General features: G+C 43.9%; 1 protein-coding gene across 6 annotated transcripts; it reads left to right on the forward strand.

Annotated features, from left to right (window-relative positions):
- The first annotated feature begins 830 nt into the window (after window positions 1-830).
- Window positions 831-20,911, forward strand: cnot1 (CCR4-NOT transcription complex, subunit 1). Of its 6 annotated transcripts, none has more exons than XM_079744112.1 (49): window positions 831-971; window positions 2,223-2,516; window positions 2,635-2,742; window positions 2,981-3,079; window positions 3,405-3,473; window positions 3,806-3,860; window positions 3,979-4,182; window positions 4,817-4,985; window positions 5,279-5,405; window positions 5,518-5,628; window positions 5,754-5,924; window positions 6,098-6,225; window positions 6,383-6,623; window positions 6,809-6,928; window positions 7,126-7,248; window positions 7,377-7,528; window positions 7,710-7,860; window positions 8,580-8,793; window positions 8,928-9,053; window positions 9,382-9,506; window positions 9,748-10,034; window positions 10,120-10,198; window positions 10,345-10,599; window positions 11,344-11,484; window positions 11,573-11,752; window positions 11,961-12,077; window positions 12,182-12,292; window positions 12,509-12,586; window positions 12,819-12,996; window positions 13,267-13,400; window positions 14,059-14,355; window positions 14,478-14,618; window positions 14,808-14,912; window positions 15,018-15,137; window positions 15,955-16,149; window positions 16,373-16,515; window positions 16,643-16,751; window positions 16,891-17,060; window positions 17,179-17,410; window positions 17,528-17,776; window positions 17,910-18,073; window positions 18,175-18,292; window positions 18,395-18,496; window positions 18,621-18,794; window positions 19,170-19,319; window positions 19,460-19,640; window positions 19,794-19,926; window positions 20,053-20,187; window positions 20,398-20,911. In XM_079744112.1, exons 2-49 carry the CDS (start codon window positions 2,415-2,417, stop codon window positions 20,474-20,476), a joined length of 7,152 nt encoding a protein of 2,383 aa, XP_079600238.1. In that variant the 5' UTR covers window positions 831-971; window positions 2,223-2,414; the 3' UTR covers window positions 20,477-20,911. The 6 variants fall into 6 exon arrangements, with proteins under 6 accessions (XP_079600238.1, XP_079600237.1, XP_079600240.1 ...); XM_079744111.1 differs by having other exon boundaries at window positions 10,345-10,584; window positions 13,246-13,400; XM_079744114.1 differs by having other exon boundaries at window positions 10,345-10,584.
- Window positions 20,912-21,326: the final 415 nt, after the last annotated feature.

Consider the following 21,326-nt stretch of genomic DNA (forward strand, 5'->3'; position numbering starts at 1 on the left):
TTAAGAACACTTTGCTTTGCGTTAGGCTTATGGATGACACAAGGCTAATTCATTAGGCCACCCTTTGTCCTTTGAAATACGATTTGATTATATACTATATATAATCACTATTCTATTTCAGTTATTCTTTATTCTTAATTCAGGGAACAATACCAAATAATGTAGCCTACTTATAACCAACAACCATGTTTAAAAGGCCTGACTCCTTAAGGAACTGTCTCTGTATTCACTGTAAGGTTATTTTATAATTGGAAATAACTTAACAAAATCGTTTTAAAAAATGAAAGAAGCCACAAATGATCTATAACAAGAAATAAACATACTTGTTGTCTATATGTTATAATGGATTGATCATGTTAATGCCAAATAAACAATAAATTACATCAACATCAAAGTTGAATTAGTGAGTTATAGGCTTATTTCCCTCTTTGCACAATATGCTCTATATTATGGTTTAATTATGAATGATTTGGTATTTTTTAAATTTGTGTTCTCATTATCGTAGTAGGACTCAGTTGGGCCACAGCCTAAACTACCATTATTATTGATATAATTAGGCATATTCTCCTTTTGTGTTGTTGTCATAGTTGTTGTTGTTGTTGGGGTAAATGTTGGGGTTGGTATTTCGTCCTTATGATGTGATGTCTTTTAAGTTATTGGGCATTTTTTTCTCAATGTTCATCGTAGGTAAATTTTCATTGGAATAAATCCAACCATGTATTCCATTCATGCCCGTTTGTGTGTTGTCTTCAGTTCAGTTATAGACATGCACGCGGGCAACTTTTATTATTATCACGAGAACGAGCAAATGCTCGTACATTCGCTGTGAACGCGCTATGGCAGTGACAGTCGCCATTTTATTTTTTAAAAATCTAACTGAATAGGACGCAGAGCGACACTCATATTTCGATAAGTTTGGTGGATGAAACAGAAAGACGGATGAAAATCTAATTCATTTTTTTGAAAGAATGGTGAGTTTTCTACTGAAGATGCTTACCACATAGTTCTAGTTTTCTAATGAAACCCGCCAGGGAGACTGTAGCTCGCTGTGTGATAATGGGGATTCACTGTGTTGGTCACTAGCACGGGGAGTCTATGCAGCCTAGCTAGCTATCGTTAGCTAGGCTGGCAAGGCAATACTCGCGGCCCTCCAGCCCGCGGCCTCTGCGTTTCCAGTGGTCGGAGCGAGGCGAACGGGCCCGTCCAGCTCATTACATATCCTGCTATAAACATAACTGCATATTTAAAAAATGTAATGTAATTGGATGTTTTGGACAATCGAAGTTAGGTCTGTATCCCCCATATAAGTGGACGCCACAATGCTACGTTAGCTTCCATGAGTGTTAGTGCTATTCTTTTTAGCATTTATGTAGCTATTAAAGGAGTGTGAATGACTGTATTTTTTCTCTACATTTGAAACCCTCTGTGACATTAAGTTCATTGTTGCAATGAGACATTTGTTTTCAGGGTTTATATTTTGTTTAATTTCCCCGTGTGGGTGAACTGTATGTGCCCAAAGTTTAATTGTTAAACATGTTGGTTATAATGATATATTTGACATCCGTATTCACCTCGATTGTAATATAACCTACAGAAGAAATGAGGGAGCCATCCTATTATATGTTATTAAGTCCTAGGTTTGTACGTTCCGCAATGTGCTGATAGCCCGTGGATAACGTTGCTCAAAACCTACGTGATCTTGTTCTTTGTTTCCATTGGTGGCTTAAACTAAGGTCACTTGGTATGAAGGAAACTTGTTTATTATTATTTTCTGTCGAATCTTTGGGTAAAATAACATACTGATAAGTATCAGTTGTTAAATTGGCTTAAAATTCACTTGTAACAGTAATTGTAGTATAACTAGGCTAGTGGGTTAGCGTCATGTTTTACTCCTGGTGTCGCGGTTTAGCATAGGCCAGACGATCATTGATAACACTAGCCGTTCAAAACAGATTTTCATGCGTTGATAGACAATCCCACAAGACACGCGTTGTTTATACGAAACTTAAAGGAGTTGTTCGCGTTTTATTAATTCACACAAAGACGTCTTCCGGCGCGCGTCTTGATCAGTGACTTTAGCAGGCCTCAAAGCCTTTACGAAATGTTTTTGTTGTTACCCTTTTTGTAAAATAGCTGCAATGTGTTCTGATGTTGTTATTTTGCCAATTCTCAGCATCGTTTGACGTTATTTCTCTAATGACCTCCCCATTTTCCCTTTTCAGACGCTGAACATGACTGTAAACTGAGGGACTCTCCTTAGAACCAGGAGCCACGGACTAATATCATTTGGAACACAATATCAACAACTTTTTTCTGGGGGGGGGGAGCAGAAGTAACCTATCATTGAAGGGACAAAAGGGGAATAATGGTGATTTTGCGCCGGGCTCGGCCGCCTGCTTCCGCCCCAAACAGCAATGAATCTTGACTCGCTCTCGCTGGCTTTGTCTCAAATCAGCTACCTGGTGGACAATTTAACGAAAAAAAATTACAGAGCCAGCCAGCAGGAAATACAGCATGTGAGTATTGGCAATACTACTGGTAAAACACACGTGGATAGTAGGGCAGCTATCAAATCACTGTGTATTTATTTAAACACCTTGTTAAAAACATAATGTATTTTTTTTTATCTGCCAGATTGTGAATTGTCACGGCCCTGAGGCAGACAGGCATCTTCTTCGCTGTCTCTTCTCTCATGTGGATTTCAGTGGCGATGGTAAAAGCAGCGGCAAGGACTTCCATCAGGTAATTTCCAATAACAAGGTTTTCTCAATAATACTTTAATCTTTTAATATCTATAACACCATCTTCAAGAGGATGCAATATTAATTGAATGCTACATTTTAAATGTTTCCTGGGGCCAATGTTTTATTGACAGACATTTTGGTGGTAATCATACGTTTTGTATGATTACGACCTTTGGTCACAACATTTGATCACTTTAATCACACTTTTAATCAAACATTTTTTCTCTCTACCAAAGACTCAGTTTCTGATCCAGGAGTGTGTGTCGCTGATCTCGAAGCCAAACTTTATCTCTTCTCTGTGCTACGCCATTGACAATCCCCTGCATTACCAGAAGGTAAGCTGTGCTGTTGTACTGGTTGTAGTTTCTTCTGTCATTCATTTTTCAAGGTGTGAGTTAACACAAGATATTTTACTGAAAAGTTAAAACAAATATTGTTGGTGAAATGCAGTCCAAATTTGCTAAGGAAGTTAACAGTGTCAAAAATATAAGGCCCTATGAAGAGGTGTTCTGTATTATAATTATTTCACTACTGAATTCCTAAATATATATTGAAATGTTATTTTTTTTTCTGCTAAGAGCTCTTACTCTTGCATGACACGACTCATCACATTGCCTTTTTTTGAATGCCTTTTTTTGAAATATGTAATTGTTGTTTCAGAGTTTGAAGCCTTCAGCTCATTTATTTACTCAGCTGAGTAAAGTTCTGAAGCTTAGCAAGGTGCAAGAGGTAAGTCAGCTTCCCTGATTCTTTATTATATTTATGGCCTAACACTGCCACAATGCGCTGTGCACATTTTCTTTTGACAACATGTCATTTCTTTAGCCTCTACTGCTACTCTTATTTTAAGCAGATAACCTTTAATCAGGTTGTTAAATGATACATGGGAGCGATGATTCATTTTATTCAATGGTTATCTTCAAAAAAACTATTGAAGCATAGAATAACAAACAAGTGGTTGAACCAGTCCCACCAATTACTTATTTGTTTGTCATTCTAATCACATTATGGAATAACACACAGAAGTATCATGCTTGGCTCTTTACAATGTATTTCCGTAGGTGATATTTGGCCTTGCCTTGTTGATCTCCAGCAACACAGACCTTCGAGGTTTTGGTAAGTAGACAAAGTTGTTTCCCTTGATTCTGCTTGATCAACAGTAGTTTAAAGAGAGGTACAGAAATATAATGTGTGTTCATCTCCTAATCACTGCTATTTAATGTTTTACTTTAAGCTGCCGTCTTCGTCAAGCAGAAGCTTCCAGATCTTCTGCGGTCATACGTGGACGCAGACCTTGGAGGCAATCAGGAAGGTGGCTTCCAGGACATTGCCATAGAGGTCCTGCACCTGCTCCTCTCCCATCTGCTGTTCGGCCAGAAGGGAGCCAGTGGTGTAGGGCAAGAGCAGATTGAGGCCTTCCTCAATACTCTCTGCAGAGGTAATTCGAGAGGATATTAAAATACTGGCAGTTGTCCAGTTAACAAAGTAGGGGTGTATTCGAGGAAACAACCACTCGTTCAAGCTGTTGGCCACTCATAGTGCTTTACAATATTGCCACACATTCACCATTCACGCACACATTCACACACCAACGGCGGAGTCAGCCATGCAAGGCGACAGCCAGCACATCGGGAGCATTTAGGGTTAGGTGCCTTACTCAAGGAGCAAGACCTCGACGCTCAGCTAGGAGGAGCAGGGGATCGAACCAGCAACCTTCAGGATACCAGCCAACCCACTCTTACCTCCTGAGCTACTACCGCCCTTGTGTTTACATGTTAGGTTTTTTGGAGCCAGCTATACTTTAAATAGTCAAAAATAAAGCCTTCCCCGTCGCCATGCAGTGATGTTTAGAGATTATAATAAGTTTGTTTGCTAATGTTCAGTGGCTGGCCCGTTTGGCGGCAGTCTCGCTGCGTCTTTATTTTTTTTAATAAAACATTTTTTATGTTCCACAAATGGGCACGCTCCCTTGAAATAATAATTGCTTGCATCAGTAATACAATGACCTAATTGCCACGTATTCGGATGCTGGAAATGTCTTCATTTCTGTTAACTCATTTATTGTCTTTTAGATTTCCCACAGGAGCGCTGCCCTGTGGTGCTTGCACCACTGCTGTACCCTGAAAAACGCGACATTCTGATGGATAGGATCCTACCAGACTCTGGAGAGTTACTCAAGACCATGATGGAAAGTTCTCTTGCTGATTTTATGCAAGAAGTTGGCTATGGCTTCTGTGCAAGGTATGTCGTTCATCTCATTAAGTTAATATGAGAGAATCGTATTTTTGATTGCTGGGATCAGACAATTTCAATGGTAATTTAAAAAAAAAAAGATGTATTTCATTACAGCACTAAGATTACATAGATTTCTGCATACACCTTAAGCAGTCTAGATTTTTCATTGCTCTTAAACTCACATTAGTTCTTAACTAAGGCAAGAAATCTGTGTTTCTGACCATGGTTTAGTTTGCACCTGGGAAGTAGCTCTGGAACATAGTCATCCACTCTATTCATGTCCCTTTCATCCTCTTCAGTATGGACGAGTGCAGGAACATAATCCTCCAGTATGGGGTGAGAGAGGTGACGGCCAGCCAGGTAGCCAGGGTCCTGGGCATGATGGCTCGGACTCACTCTGGCCTGGCTGATGGCATTCCACTACAGGTAAACAAGAATGCTTGGTGATGAAGCTAGCGTCGTCAACATGCGATTTGGAAAAACCTAATCTGATTAGTAATGCTTCACTCTGTTTTAACTCTTTGTCTGTCTCCTCCAGTCCATCTCTACTCCAGGAAGTAGCATCTGGAGTGATGGGAAGGACAAAAGTGATGGCTCACAGACACACACCTGGAACGTGGATGTTTTCATTGATGTGGTCAAAGAAGTGGCAAGTCATTCATCTACTTCATTATCATAAAATCCATCCAGCTTTGCTATATTTCTTGTGTGGTCAAGTGCTGGTGGGTCTTGAAAATTCATAGTATGTAACTTAATTTTTCCTCTTTGCTTTAGAACCCCAATCTAAACTTCAAGGAGGTGACATATGAATTGGACCACCATGGCTTCATGATCCGGGACAGTAAAGGCCTGAAAATTGTGGTCTGTGGCATTGTAAGGGGCCTGGCGATGGAGCTGTTCCCCGTTGATCTCATCTATAGACCATGGAAACATGCCGAGGGACAGGTACGTTATCAAAACCTTTAAACAAACGTGCACACATTTTAACCTTGTTTTATTATGACTTGAAATTCTGCATTTTCATTCTGTATTTAACATGTAGAATGATTACTAGACGTGTAGATTGTTTTGGGAAACTATTACCGGTTGTGATTCGTTGTATCTTCTTTCTTCTCCAGCTGTCGTTCATCCAGCATTCCCTGATGAGTCCGGAGGTGTTTTGCTTTGCAGATTACTCATGTCACACAGTAGCCATTGACATCCTCAAGGCGCCACCTGAAGATGACAATAAGGAGATTGCAACCTGGTACGGATTTAATTGCCTGCTCTTGACACAATAGAATTGTGATTATCTAGTTTATTAATTTGATTGGATTTAACTCTATAATAATGTAGTTGGCCTACACTTCTTTTAATTTAAATGTCTAAATATCCTATACTCTCTCTGCCCCCTCGGTTTACAGGAAAAGCCTGGACCTGGTAGAGAGCCTACTCAGACTGTCAGAGGTTGGCCAGTATGAGCCGGTGAAGCAGCTGTTCAGCTTCCCCATCAAGCACTGCCCAGACATGTTGGTTCTGGCATTGCTGCAGATTTCCACGTCCTGGCACACACTTCGCCATGAGCTCATTTCCACCCTCATGCCTATCTTCCTGGGCAACCACCCCAACTCAGCCATTATCTTGCACTATGCCTGGCATGGACAGGTAAGTGCAAATGACCTCAGTTGCATCCATTTTAAAATTCAGATTTAGATCTCTATAATATCTTATTTCCAGAATGAGTGCTTATTCATGGATTTATTTTCTTTGATTGAATCGGAATGTGAAGAGATCAACTTTGCCACCCTGGTCTGCATAATATTTAACATGAATATATGTATTTATTTTAGGGACAGTCTCCATCTATCCGCCAGCTAATCATGCACTCGATGGCCGAGTGGTACATGAGGGGCGAACATTACGACCAGGCCAAGCTCTCTCGTATCCTGGATGTTGCCCAGGATTTGAAGGTACATTCAAATGGACCAGATAATCATTAACTACCGAAGAGATTAAGCTTTTCGGTCTGCCAGTTTTATTCGGCCAGTTTTTATCTAGGCCTCCCAACTGTCATATATGATCATGGACGTGACCTTATTAGAGGACCAACTAAGTGTAAGACGGATTGGTGGATGACATATTTTCAATAATCTTTTTCCTCCCGCAGTCTCTGTCGATGCTGCTGAATGCTACTCCGTTTGCCTTTGTTATTGATCTTGCTGCACTTGCCTCTCGCCGTGAATACCTCAAACTAGACAAATGGCTGACGGATAAAATACGAGAGCACGGGGTAAGTCAAATAAATAAATGTACCAATTCTGATGTTTTTTATTTGTGCATGGAATACTGGTTACAACGACCTGTGACGGCCTAACTTTGTCCGAAGTTGATCTATTTTATTATTCCTTCTTTGTTCAGGAGCCTTTCATTCTGGCGTGTGTGTCGTTCCTGAAGAGGCGCTGCCCATCAATCATGGGGGGTCTGGCTCCAGACAAGGAACAGCCCAAGAGTGCCCAGCTGCCCCCGGAGACGTTGGCCACCATGCTGGCCTGCCTACAGTCCTGTGCTGGGTAAGATAAGTCTTACCATCAGTTAATGTTGTATTTGTTATGTTATCAGGTGGCTCTGCTTTGTTTAAATGGTAGTAAACCCAAATCAGCTAGACTGTCTTACCTGTCTCGTAGTGCCTGGAGTGCTTTCACAGCAGAGTTGTTTTAAACATCCTCCCGGTTATACATTTTTGCCCTGAAGGAGTGTGTCCCAGGAACTGTCTGAGACTATCCTCACCATGGTGGCGAACTGCAGCAACGTGATGAACAAAGCCCGTCAGCCACCACCAGGAGTGATGCCCAAAGGCCGCGCACCCAGCACCAGCAGCCTGGATGCCATCTCTCCAGTACAGGTATCACACTCGCTGACCTTTCCTCCCCAATAAGACCCTTTTAATGTTGTTTGTAGATTTCAGTTGTACCTCTTTGGCTATTCCATTATCCAGTTAATGGGGCAGCTCTCATTGAGGCATGAAGACTCATCGTCTTATTCGTACAGTGGTTAAGTTCAATTGAAACCTGACCGGTGCTTAATCTTTTATGCAACTCTTTCTTGCAAAATGAAAATTGCTATATCATTATCATCCCAAATGGGATTAATTCTTTCAAGATTAAGGTGAAAGAGCGGATGTCCTTTTAACAATGTAATTGACTCTTTTTAAAAGGTTGATTGTCCACAGACTTGCAAAGCAAACCTTTTTTTTATGGATTAGTACGTATTCTTCTGGGTAAAGAAGTCTATGGAAGTAGACGAGTAATGTGCTAGCAACATTATAATTCTTGATCGTTTTTTTATTAAGTCTGGCATTTTCTTCGGATTGACTTTACTCAAGCGACAGTCTTGGATATTCCTGACAAACTTGGAATGCTCATTATGCATTTCATTTTTTTTTGTTGTCCAGTGAGGAGCTAGCCTCAAATGTATTGTGGCTGCAGCTTGTTAATACTGAGAATTCATCATTTGACTTTTTTTTTTCTTTTTTTTTATGTTAGTGAATAGTTGGGATCATTAGCGTCTCAGTGTCTTCTAATGTTTCTCCCTTCATTGCTGGTTTTCTTGTTCTTTCCACAGATTGATCCTTTGTCCGCCATGGGTTCCCTGAATCTCGGTGGTTCCACCACCTCACACACCCAAAACATGCAGGGCTTTCCGTCTTCACTGAGCTCTGCTTTCAGTAACCCACAGTCCCCAGCCAAAGCATTCCCACCGCTGACCAATCCCAACCCCAGCACACCCTTTGGGGGCATCGGCAGCCTGTCTTCCCAGCTTCCTGGCATGGACTCGGGTACTGAAGATTTTCACGACGTTGTTGCCCAAAAACACAATTCAGAAACGGTCATCCACATGTTGTATCCCTCACCTATTGGTTTGTTTGAGATGTGTTTTCTAACAAAGGCTTCATATATGTTCTACTTTTAGGTCCTCTTGGATCAGGCATTGGCTCAAGCATTGGTTCTGGTCTTGGAATGCCTGCAGTAACTAGTGACCCATTCGGCACAAGGAAGATGAGCACAGCGGGACTCAACCCCCCAACCTTTCAGCAGAGTAAGAAGACGTGCCTAATGCTGCATCTCCTCACCACTCACACTCATACTAGTGACTGATTATGGTGTGGTAATCCGAGCTCTTCAAATGAGGAATGTCATTGAATAAATTCTATCAGAATTCCAATACAAGTCTACTGGTTCCACTTTAATGTGTGTTTAGCATCAACCAAGGGTTCCACGTGAACTGATTGGTTCCTTCTGATACCCTGAGTTGTTTGGGACCCATGTTGAGCATGGATGCTGTAGTCATGCTATTTCAATTTGTAACTTATTCAGGAGAACCCAACAACAATGTTGATTTGATTCATCCTTTTCCTCTCTTATAGCGGACCTCTCTCAGGTGTGGCCAGAGGCTAACCAGCACTTTAGTAAGGAGATCGATGATGAAGCCAACAGCTACTTCCAGCGCATCTATAACCACCCACCACACCCCACCATGTCTGTAGATGAGGTATACAGCTTTATTCACTAAAGGAGTCTGAACTTTGTACATTGGAGGGCTGTGCGATGTCCTGTTTTAGCACATTGTCCCATCAGTTATCGCTGTCATCATTAATTGTCCAAAAGCTATTGCGTTACTTACTATCATTTCTTTTTTAATTGTAGTGAAAATGTATAGGCCCCACTTTACCATTAAGCATTGTTCTCCAGTAAGTTTTCGTTCACTGTAATCTTCCTCCTGCTCCTTCTAGGTTTTGGAAATGCTGCAGAGGTTCAAGGACTCTACCATAAAGCGGGAGAGAGAAGTGTTCAATTGCATGCTGCGCAATCTATTCGAGGAGTACCGCTTCTTCCCCCAGTACCCCGACAAGGAGCTCCACATCACCGCCTGCCTGTTTGGAGGCATCATTGAGAAGGGCCTGGTCACCTACATGGCTCTAGGACTGGCACTCCGTTATGTTCTGGAAGCATTGCGGAAACCCTTTGGATCTAAAATGTATTACTTCGGAATTGCTGCTCTAGATAGGTTCAAAAACAGGTATGCAAACATTTTCCCTGTTAAACATTTGCCGTCATTGAGCTTTGTATCAGAAGGTTAACATTTTCCTTAATCTCAAATCTAGATTGAAGGATTATCCTCAGTATTGTCAACACTTGGCCTCAATTGGCCACTTCTTGCAATTTCCCCATCATTTACAAGAGGTAAACAGGTTTCCCTAATCTTCCCCTTTCCACGTTTTGATTTTTAATGATTTCTTACTTTGTCCCAGACTTGGTTTGGGTCAAAGAATGCAACTCCAAGATAAATAAGTCTCCCGCTCTGCACTTTCCATATCCTGTGTGTACAGTATATCGAGTATGGCCAGCAGTCACGGGACCCTCCGGTGAAGTTGCAAGGATCCCTCACTACCCCAGGCAGCTTAGCACTGGCCCAGGTCCAGGCTCAGTCCCAGCAGCCTGGGGTGCCCAAAGCCCCGCAGCCTGGTCAGGCGAGCACCCTGGTCACCACCACCACCGCCACAACTACTGTGGCCAAAACCACTACAATCGCAAGACCTACACCCAGCGGCTTCAAGAAGGATGTGCCCGTAAGTACTATAATGGTGTGTTTGATTTATTTTACCTACTTCTATATCATATTCAACAAAAATACACATATATAAAATTGCAAGTACTACTTTGTGTTCAGCTGAACCACCCCTCTGCAAATGTAGTGCAGTGTAGTGAGGGAATTGCATTCGACAGCCCTGTCGAAGTAGGTGTGGACTTTTAACTGTTACTTGTCCTTCAACACTATATTGCAATAAGCTTTGACTCTTGCCATGTATCATCAGTTTCCCACAGGTTATATTTTACCTATCTCCATCTGTATGTAGAAAACTATTCTATTCACATACTACAAATATTGAAAGATTCCATCCATTTAGAAAAGCGGCTGGCCAAAGGGCGCCTCTTAAAATATCTGCAGCAGAAGTATGGATACAGCATCACTTGGATACATGTTCGTAAACATCTAAATTATATTAATAACCCTTGTTGGGATTATGTATTGGGTTGTGTGAAACACGGTCCTACACGTGAACCACACAAAAGGCCGACAGCATTGTGCGCAGGCTAGTGCGAAAAAGAGAAAATTGGGGGCACAATGACTTTATCATGTTTGGGTTAGATGACTTCAGATTCCGGATTTTATCCCTCTTTTATGGTTGTTGCCTTTCTACCGCTCATCCGCATTATGTTCTGATGCCAGAACACACAAAATGTACACAGATCTTGAAGTTCCGGTATATGTTGTAATCTGATTACAAAGGTAATTAATTTAACTTTTAACTTATAATTGTCTACAGCCCTCAATAAACACAACCAACATAGACACACTGTTGGTAGCCACCGACCAGACAGAGAGGATTGTAGAGCCGCCGGAGAACGTCCAGGAAAAGATCGCCTTCATCTTCAACAACCTGTCTCAGTCGAACATGACACAGAAGGTATAGTAGAAGTGTTCAGCCACGTGGCCTCACCCAATGTAACTCTGTGAACCTGGGCTGAATCTGACATCTGTTTCTCTCTGGTCAGGTGGAGGAGCTGAAGGAAACTGTGAAGGAGGAGTTCATGCCCTGGGTGTCTCAGTACCTGGTGATGAAGCGTGTCAGCATCGAGCCAAACTTCCACAGCCTGTACTCCAACTTCTTGGACACGCTAAAGAACCCAGACTTTGGGAAGATGGTCCTCAGTGAAACCTACAGAAATATCAGGGTACATGAATAGCTTTTAAAAAATGTTGTTGGTGCTAAGCAGATTTTGATTCCTTAACTTTTCAGTCTCCAATTAATTAACTTGTCCCTCCCACACACATTTGCCATTTGTGTGAATTAAACCAGATGTTATGGTCATTTTTGGTTGAATACTCATCGTCATAAATGTTTCCCTTTGCCTCATCTAAACTCCCTGTTTTGTATCATAGGTGCTCTTGACCTCGGACAAGGCTGCGGCCAATTTCTCTGATCGCTCCCTATTGAAGAACTTGGGCCACTGGCTGGGCATGATCACCCTAGCCAAGAATAAGCCTATTCTGTACACAGTCAGTAACTTAATTTGCATTTGTTTATTAGTCCGATTAGGTGGACATTCTTTTGACCTTGGTGCCATTAAATCAATCCCTTTGCCAATCTGTTTCATTCTTAGGACCTGGAAGTGAAGTCTCTCTTGCTGGAAGCCTATGTGAAGGGTCAGCAAGAACTGCTGTACGTTGTTCCCTTTGTGGCCAAAGTACTGGAATCCAGTTTACGCAGTGTGGTAAGTGGAATAGGATTTTGTCTCACTGCTTCTGCAGTTAAAATAGTTTTTTTCAAATGTAGGGGCTGATCAGCTCTTTAATGCCCTGTGGTTGACTAGAAAGGGGTAATTAATGACGGTATATTCATCATTACACTTTATTGCCTCCCTTATACTGCGGAAAAATGAAAAGCCTGAATTTGATTGAGTTGAAATCACATGTCTGTGCATTTGTAGGTGTTCAGACCACAGAACCCCTGGACCATGGCCATCATGAATGTTCTAGCAGAGCTGCACCAGGAGCATGACCTCAAGGTGAGGTTGTTGACCAATCTGCACCACCATCAAGTTGAAACACAAGGGTTTGACAGAAGACAGACTTATAAGATTGTTCAGACACGGTCAGCTGAGTCGTTGGGATAAAGTTAAAGGCTAATAGGGTTGTTTGTGAACAAGGAAAACTGGCATTCTAGCCAACTGACTTTTAAAGTGACCTGTTAAGGTTGTGTTTCATTGAGCCAATGTTTCCAATTGTTTCTCTTTGCAGCTTAACCTTAAGTTTGAGATTGAAGTTCTTTGTAAGAACTTGTCTCTGGACATTAACGATCTCAAGCCGGGTACGCTGCTGAAGGACAAAGAGAAGCTGAAGAGCCTGGAGGAGCAGCTGTCTGCACCAAAGAAAGAGGCCAAGCCTCCAGAGGAGATGCTCCCTATTGTCACCACAGGTGGGTTCACGGCTGAATGCTCTCAATCATTTCATTTCACATTTCTGCTCTCCTTTATCAGTGTCTGCTCCTGAAGTCTGAATGTTGCGTCGGATGGTATTATTTTTGTATCTGCATATACGGTTGTACTTTGAGCCTTTGACGAGGTTTGTGCGTGAATAATTTCTGCTTGATTCGGTCTGTATCCAGCCTGGCGGTGCTTCTTCCCCTTCCATGATGTTAATCAAAATAGCGTTTTGTAACCAACAGGAGACTTTCTTCCATTTGCAGTTGCACCTTCTACCCCTGCTGCCACTACCACCGCCTGCACAACGACTGGGCCCCCCACACCACAGTTCAGTTATCATGACATTAATGTCTACGCTCTGGCCGGCCTGGCCCCGCACATCAACATCAATATCAACGTACGTATTAGGCCTCCACCTGGCCGAGCCTCCGTTTATTGGCAGTAGTGGCATCAGCCAGATGGAAGTTACCGTAGGGCTGCTTGATTATGGGAAAAATCATAATCCCTATTATTTTGGTCAATATTGAAATCACGATTATGCAAACGATTATTTTTGAGTTTGAAAACTTGTATTTATTCAGTATGTCTCTCCCAAAAAAAACTTTGTAACTGAGAACTTCGAAATTTCGGCTTACAAAACTTGTCAAAAAAAAATGTTCCAATCTAAAATAATATACAGATATGTATCCAGCTCTTCTGCCCTCTCTATAAAAAATATTTAAAAAAATAAAAAAAATCGAAAAACTCGATCATGTCAATTTTGTGATCGTTTGACGCTGAAATCGTGATCAAAATTCGATTAATCGCCCAGCCCTAAGTTACCGTCATCAGCGTTCTTAAAATGCTCCTCGGTTACAGTTTGACATATTTTGGGGAAGTAAAATGTTGGACTTGTACTGCTAGTGAGCCAGAGTCCTGGTCTTTTGTACTACAATTGAGGGTGTAAGTGGCCTATGCTGCCCCTCCCATTGCTATAACTCATTCCAGTTTCTAGCTCTCGTTTATAGCTCTGCCCTTTGATGGTTTTAACCTGAACATGTCCCGTCCCATGCTAGATCCCCTTGCTGCAGGCCCACCCTCAGCTGAAGCAGTGCGTGCGGCAGTCCGTCGAGCGGGCCGTCCAGGAGCTGGTTCACCCTGTGGTCGACCGCTCCATCAAAATTGCCATGACAACCTGTGAGCAGATAGTGAGGAAGGACTTCGCCCTGGACTCGGAAGAGTCTCGCATGCGCGTAGCGGCGCACCACATGATGAGGAACCTGACCGCCGGCATGGCGATGATCACCTGCCGGGAGCCCCTCCTCATGAGCATCGCCACCAACCTCAAGAACAGCTTTGCCGCGGCACTGAGGGTAGGTCGGACCGTGAGTCTCTCTGATACGCTGGTACCTGACGGGGCGTGAACAGCACAGTCGTTTGGCTTTGAAGAGGTCTCCACTTGTTCCTAAAGCTGCTCCAACCGTTGTCCCGGCAGGCTCCGACCCCTCAGCAGAGGGAGATGATGGAGGAGGCTGCAGCCAGGATTGCCCAGGATAACTGTGAACTGGCCTGCTGCTTCATCCAGAAGACGGCGGTAGAGAAGGCTGGACCTGAGATGGACAAGAGATTGGCCACTGTAAGACTTTTTTATTTGGGCCAAGGATGGTTGTGTAGTTTGGTTCTTCTAAATAATTTACATTGTTTCAGCATGAAAAGATTTTGTTTTATATTTAGTTCCATCCTTGACTCTTTTTCATTGTTTTCCTCGGAGAGAGAGAAACCATTGGGCGGGTCTGACTCGTTTGGATGTGGACTTTTCTTCCAGGAGTTTGAGCTGAGGAAGCATGCGCGCCAGGAAGGCCGTCGTTACTGTGACCCTGTCGTGCTGACGTACCAGGCTGAGCGTATGCCTGAGCAGATCAGACTCAAGGTGGGTCAAGGCATATAGGCTTTACTGCTGTTAACGCTTGCATTCCAAGAGGATTTCCTCGATGGTGCCTGGGATGGCCTCGCTAACTGTATTTGTATGGTGTAGGTGGGAGGAGTGGACCCAAAACAACTGGCCGTGTATGAGGAGTTTGCAAGAAATGTTCCAGGCTTCCTCCCGAGCAATGACCTCTCTCAACCCACCGGTTTCCTCGCCCAACCCATGAAGGTACGTTCTGTTGTACAATTGAGTTTCTTTCTGGTTATTTATTTTATTTTACCAATACCATTTTTTTATTTTTAGGTACCGTATGCGGTTTGTGTCCCGATTTTACGAAACAAAACTTTTGATGCAGCTTATTTTCTGGAGTGATTATAGGTCAATTTTTGCAAACATAATGACGTCAAATGAATCTTACTAGTTTTCATTGGTTTTCTTGGTTTAATTTGAAGTTTTTTTGCAGTCACGATGTAAAGTGTAAATGCTAATTACCATTGGAGGTTTGCGAGGTAAAAAATAACCTTGTGAAGAAATAAACATTGGCCTCACTTCATAACTGACAAAAAAACTAGTTTTCTTTCATGTTCCCCAGGTTATGAACAATAATTCAAAGCCTAAATGAATTGCTTGCAAAATAAAGATGCCTTTTTTTTCTTAATCTTGCAAAGAGTTCAGGGTTTTATTAATGCTTGACTCGGCATTGTCCATGCTACTTACTCAACCATCCTTTGACCAGCAACGTGGCACTTGTTTCCCCAAGGAACATTGTACTATTTAAACAATTTTGTTAGTTTCACAACAGCAGTGGGCTGAACATTTAAGTATTTTGGTTGTGGGCAAAGATGCAGCTTATACTAAGGAGAATCTAATTTGCATACCATTTTAACACTCCTGCAGTTTACAGAAAAAGCGCCCATATTTAAAAAAAGTACGGCCCACGTCTATATTGTCTGCATGGATTGAGATTGTTGGCTTCAACTTGGTCAAAAATGATGCCTTTTTTTTAACCAATTCATTCCAACAATACATCCTTATCTGGCAACAGCAACAGGCATGGGCTACTGATGATGTTGCTCAAATCTACGACAAGTGCATGGCGGACTTGGAGCAGCACCTCCATGCCATCCCTCCAGCCCTGGCCTTGAACCCTCAGACACAGGCCCTGCGCAGCCTGCTGGAAGCCGTGGCCCTGGCCCGGAACTCCAGGGACGGCATCGCTGCACTTGGATTACTGCAGAAGGTAAGATGTTGACTAGTTATTTCATGGAAGCCATGTTCTTCCGCCTATGTGGACTATAGCTGTAACTCTGTTAAAGACAAATTGGTTGGAGACCAAGAATATTTTTATGTTTGTCGAACATTACCTTCCCAAGCGGGTCTGCATCCCTTTTTGCGTTTTGTTTCTCAAACTGTGGTTTCAGAGACTGACCCGAATTGTGTTGGCTTATGCTTCTGTTCTCTAGGCTGTGGAGGGTCTGCTAGATGCAACCAGCGGAGCTGATGCTGACCTGCTGCTGCGCTACAGAGAGTGCCACCTATTAGTGCTCAAAGCCCTGCAAGACGGACGCGCTTATGGACCCCAGTGGTGCAATAAGCAGATCACCAGGTGAGGGGGAAGACCGACCAGAATCTAAAAACACTGTTACCAACACCTTCACCGATATAGTGCTCCACTTAAAAATGTGCATCTTTCATAAGTCACAAACTTGAATGTCTCTCTTGTGGCTGTTTAGGTGTCTGATTGAGTGCCGTGATGAGTACAAGTACAACGTGGAGGCTGTGGAATTGCTGATCAGAAACCATCTGGTTAACATGCAGCAGTACGACCTTCACCTGGCACAGGTACACGGCACACACCTGCATTACTTGGATCACGTACGGAAAATTTCAGGAGACGACATATCTGCCTTGTCTGATCGGCATGCTTGTTGAATGTCGGGAAGATGCTGCGGGATAACCGGTTTTCCCTTGTCTCCTCTAGTCGATGGAGAATGGACTGCATTACATGGCAGTAGCCTTTGCCATGCAGTTGGTGAAGCTTTTGCTGGTAGACGAGCGCAGTGTTGGCCACATCACAGAGGCTGACCTCTTCCACACCATCGAGACCCTGATGAGGACCAGCGCACACTCCAGGGCCAACGCACCAGAAGGGTAAAGGAGGGCTCTCCCAACTATAGTGTAGTCCTCCTTCCAGAAGGGAAGCTACGATCCAGGATTAAATGAAATTGTTTTGTGCTCATCCCCTGTCCCCGCCATCTTCCGTTCCCAGTCTGCCCCAGTTGATGGATGTCGTTCGCTCCAACTACGAGGCCATGATCGACCGAGCTCATGGAGGACCCAACTTCATGATGCACTCTGGCATCTCCCAGGCATCGGAGTACGACGACCCTCCGGGCCTGAGAGAGAAGGCAGAATACTTGCTGAGGGAGTGGGTCAACCTGTACCACTCTGCTGCAGCCGGCAGGGACAGCACCAAGGCCTTCTCTGCCTTTGTTGGACAGGTAAACGGGTCCTCCATGTTACATTCTCCCCCTTAAGTAACGGCTGATTACAATATTTAAGATCGCAGCTGTTTAATGGATGAGTGTATGTTTTAACAATCGCATGATTCTCCACAGATGCACCAGCAGGGCATCTTGAAGACAGACGACCTGATCACCAGGTTTTTCCGGCTGTGCACAGAGATGTGTGTGGAGATCAGCTACCGGGCACAGGCCGAGCAGCAGCACAACCCTGCGGCCAGCGCAGCCATCATCAGGGCCAAGTGTTACCACAACCTGGACGCCTTTGTCCGGCTCATTGCCCTGCTGGTCAAGCACTCTGGAGAGGCCACCAACACCGTGACCAAGATCAATCTGCTCAACAAGGTACTGCTTACGTGCCATGAACTGATGCTGAATGGCAGTACAGTACCAGAATAAAATGGGAGATGGATGAAGTGCGTGGTGGTGGTTTTGGTCTGCAGGGGGAGTTTACTGATGAGTGATTGGTTGTCTCCAGGTGCTGGGTATAGTGGTAGGCGTGCTGATCCAGGACCACGACGTGCGGCAGACAGAGTTCCAACAGCTGCCCTACCATCGCATTTTCATCATGCTACTGCTGGAGCTCAACGCCCCGGAACACGTCCTGGAAACCATCAACTTCCAGACCCTCACGGCCTTCTGGTAGGACGCCTCCTACAGCCCGATGGGCTCCAAGCGCTTCTGTCCCAATGCTCCCAATGGTGTCCTTACAGTGTTTCTAACGCGGTTCTCCCTCCCTCCAGTAACACTTTCCACATCCTGCGGCCCACCAAAGCACCTGGCTTTGTCTATGCCTGGCTGGAGCTCATCTCCCACCGAATCTTCATTGCGAGGATGCTGGCGCACACGCCGCAGCAGAAGGTGTGGACCACACACTCGCCACCATCCTGCGACACCAACACTTGATAAATGGATTAGGTCTACACGTAATGGATGTCCTAATTGTATTTCTTTGTCTTCCAGGGTTGGCCCATGTATGCTCAGCTGTTGATCGACCTGTTCAAGTACCTGGCCCCCTTCCTGAGGAATGTAGAGCTCAACAAACCTATGCAAATTCTCTACAAGGTACACCAACATGAACCACCATAAACCCTACCAAGCTAAATCTGCTGCACCTGTACATTGCGTACGAATTTCATAATGTGGACATTTGATCTGAGCGGTGTCTTATTTCTATAAACTTCATCAGGGCACACTGCGCGTACTTCTGGTACTGCTGCACGACTTCCCAGAGTTCCTGTGTGACTACCACTACGGCTTCTGTGACGTCATCCCACCCAATTGCATCCAGCTCCGCAATCTCATCCTCAGTGCCTTTCCGCGTAACATGAGGCTTCCTGACCCCTTCACACCCAACCTTAAGGTGAGTCGCCAACTAAACTGAATAAAGGGTTACCTTTTGATGCCTTGCCACCAGCACATGATTTCCCAACAGGTGGCTAGATCAACAAAAGGGCTGATCATGGTCCCACGTTCACACAGCGCGAGGACCACACAAGACGCAGTAGACAAAGTCCTCAACCTGTTTTGGTTCTGCGTCGGGTTTTAGTGAGCCGACCAATTGCAGGCCTCGCTGCTGCGTCGCCACGACGGAAGGTTACAATTTTTGGGAGGCGCACGTCAGGCCCTTGCGGTGGACGCAAGGAGGGTCCGCAAGGACGTAAGGGGTCCGTAACCCCCTTTCGTTGCGTGAAAGTGAGACCATAATCAGCCCTTATATCTTGTGTTTTTTTTGCAGGTGGACATGCTGAGCGAGATCAATATTGCCCCTCGTATCCTCACCAACTTCACCGGGGTCATGCCCTCCCAGTTCAAGAAGGACCTGGACTCCTACCTGAAGACGCGCTCACCAGTAACCTTCCTCTCAGAGCTGCGCAGCAACTTGCAGGTAGGATCAAGAGCCCACTGTGTTTAAGATACGAGACAACTGAAGAGAATGAAATAGTTTCTGCTTCTCCTCTATATCTTGTGTTGAATTGATGGTGTGGGGTCATTAAGGACCCTCTCGTAACCTGCGGTTCATTCCAGGTTTCCAACGAGCCCGGTAACCGCTACAACATCCAGCTGATCAATGCCCTAGTGCTGTATGTGGGGACGCAGGCCATCGCTCACATCCACAACAAGGGAAGCACCCCATCCATGAGCACAATCACCCACTCGGCACACATGGACATCTTCCAAAACCTGGCTGTGGATCTGGACACGGAGGGTAAGACCATATGATGTGCATGTGCCATTAGCGGTCATTTTGTTATTAATGAACTCTGATTCATTGAAGTGTTAAGGAATGATGGATGCTTTGTACATCCAAAATGTGAACAGGTTTGCCGATTGTGACTCCTTCTTGACATGTTTTCTGCAGGGCGTTACCTGTTCCTAAACGCGATAGCCAATCAGCTCCGTTACCCGAACAGCCACACCCATTACTTCAGCTGCACCATGCTCTACCTGTTTGCTGAGGCCAACACCGAGGCCATCCAGGAGCAGATCACCAGGTACGGCTTCAGGTCTCCAGCTCACACACAAGTAGATCTGTAGCGTCAGCTGGGAGGGACTCCAGACCGCTTGACTTTCATTAAGCTTAATTTGGTCTGATCCCGGTTGTGTTCTCTTTTACGCAGGGTTCTGTTGGAAAGGCTGATTGTGAACAGACCACATCCATGGGGGCTTCTCATCACCTTTATTGAGCTCATCAAAAATCCTGCCTTCAAGTTCTGGAGCCATGACTTTGTGCACTGTGCACCTGAGATTGAAAAGTAAGTTTGCAATGAGTTAAGATGCTTGGATTTACCGTAGGCAACCAGACCCTTTCACCCAATTCAGTAACCACCTTTTCTTGTGATGAGCAAATTTGTTTTTATTTGATGGAACTTTTACTGGGTAAGCTTCCATCTATTGCTACTTCTTAATGACACCAATTGGGTTAGTACTTATAGATGTTAACCATTCATTCCCCCTTGTTGTAGGCTGTTCCAGTCCGTAGCTCAGTGCTGTATGGGACAGAAGCAGGCCCAACAGGTGATGGAAGGCACTGGTGCCAGCTAGTCTATCCCAACCAAACCTGTTGTCCATGGGAAAGACGCTGGGGTCCTAACACACATCCACACACCACCTCCTTTACTGTTGGCACTGGACAAACTGGCAATGATACTCGCTCAAACAATGGATAGGACTACTGCATACGAATCTGAAGAGTTTGAGTTGTCATTTGTCTCTCTGATGTTCAGAAGAGAGATTTGGACATGCTGTTAAATATATTTTTTTTTGATCCTTTGTAAATATCTGGGCTGGGGAAGGGGATTGAATGACTAGGTGGCTGAATTAAAAGTGTCCATTTCAAATGTAACAATACATGTAAAGACATGTACCCCTGGTTTGCCTCCCTCCCACAAGTTTTTTTTTTCTGCTTTGACTTTTTCTTTTTCAGTCAATATGGAAAGTAGAGGATGCAATAAAACGGCTATCTGCTCTTTGTTTTGCTTTTTTGAGCCTTTTTGGATGTGCGGCAAGAGGTTGAATTCATTGGATTGTCATCCTGACTGAGATGGGGGTCCATTCAGTGTGTTGGGAGGAGTGACAATTAGTGTTGTCATGTCTATCTGTACCTATGAAATCTCCCTGGCACTTGTACAATTGTCAGTAATGTAAGGATGGCAAAACTGCATCTTGAAAATTTGTACAAAGATCCTCATTAAAGAACAAGGACCAATACAGGCCATTTTGTAAGGATTTTGAATGTTTTGTAAATGTATTGGTCCGTGTGTTTTTGTAGTTCTTTATAGTTGCCTTTAGTTCTTGCTACTTAACTGCAGTATGCATACATACAGGAAATAAAGCATTAAAAAAAGTGAATCTTTCTGTTATTACAAATCCCAATGGTGCTGATACAATGACG

Source organism: Pollachius pollachius, assembly GCF_949987615.1.
Source record: "Pollachius pollachius genome assembly, chromosome: 9".
NCBI lineage: Eukaryota > Metazoa > Chordata > Actinopteri > Gadiformes > Gadidae > Pollachius > Pollachius pollachius.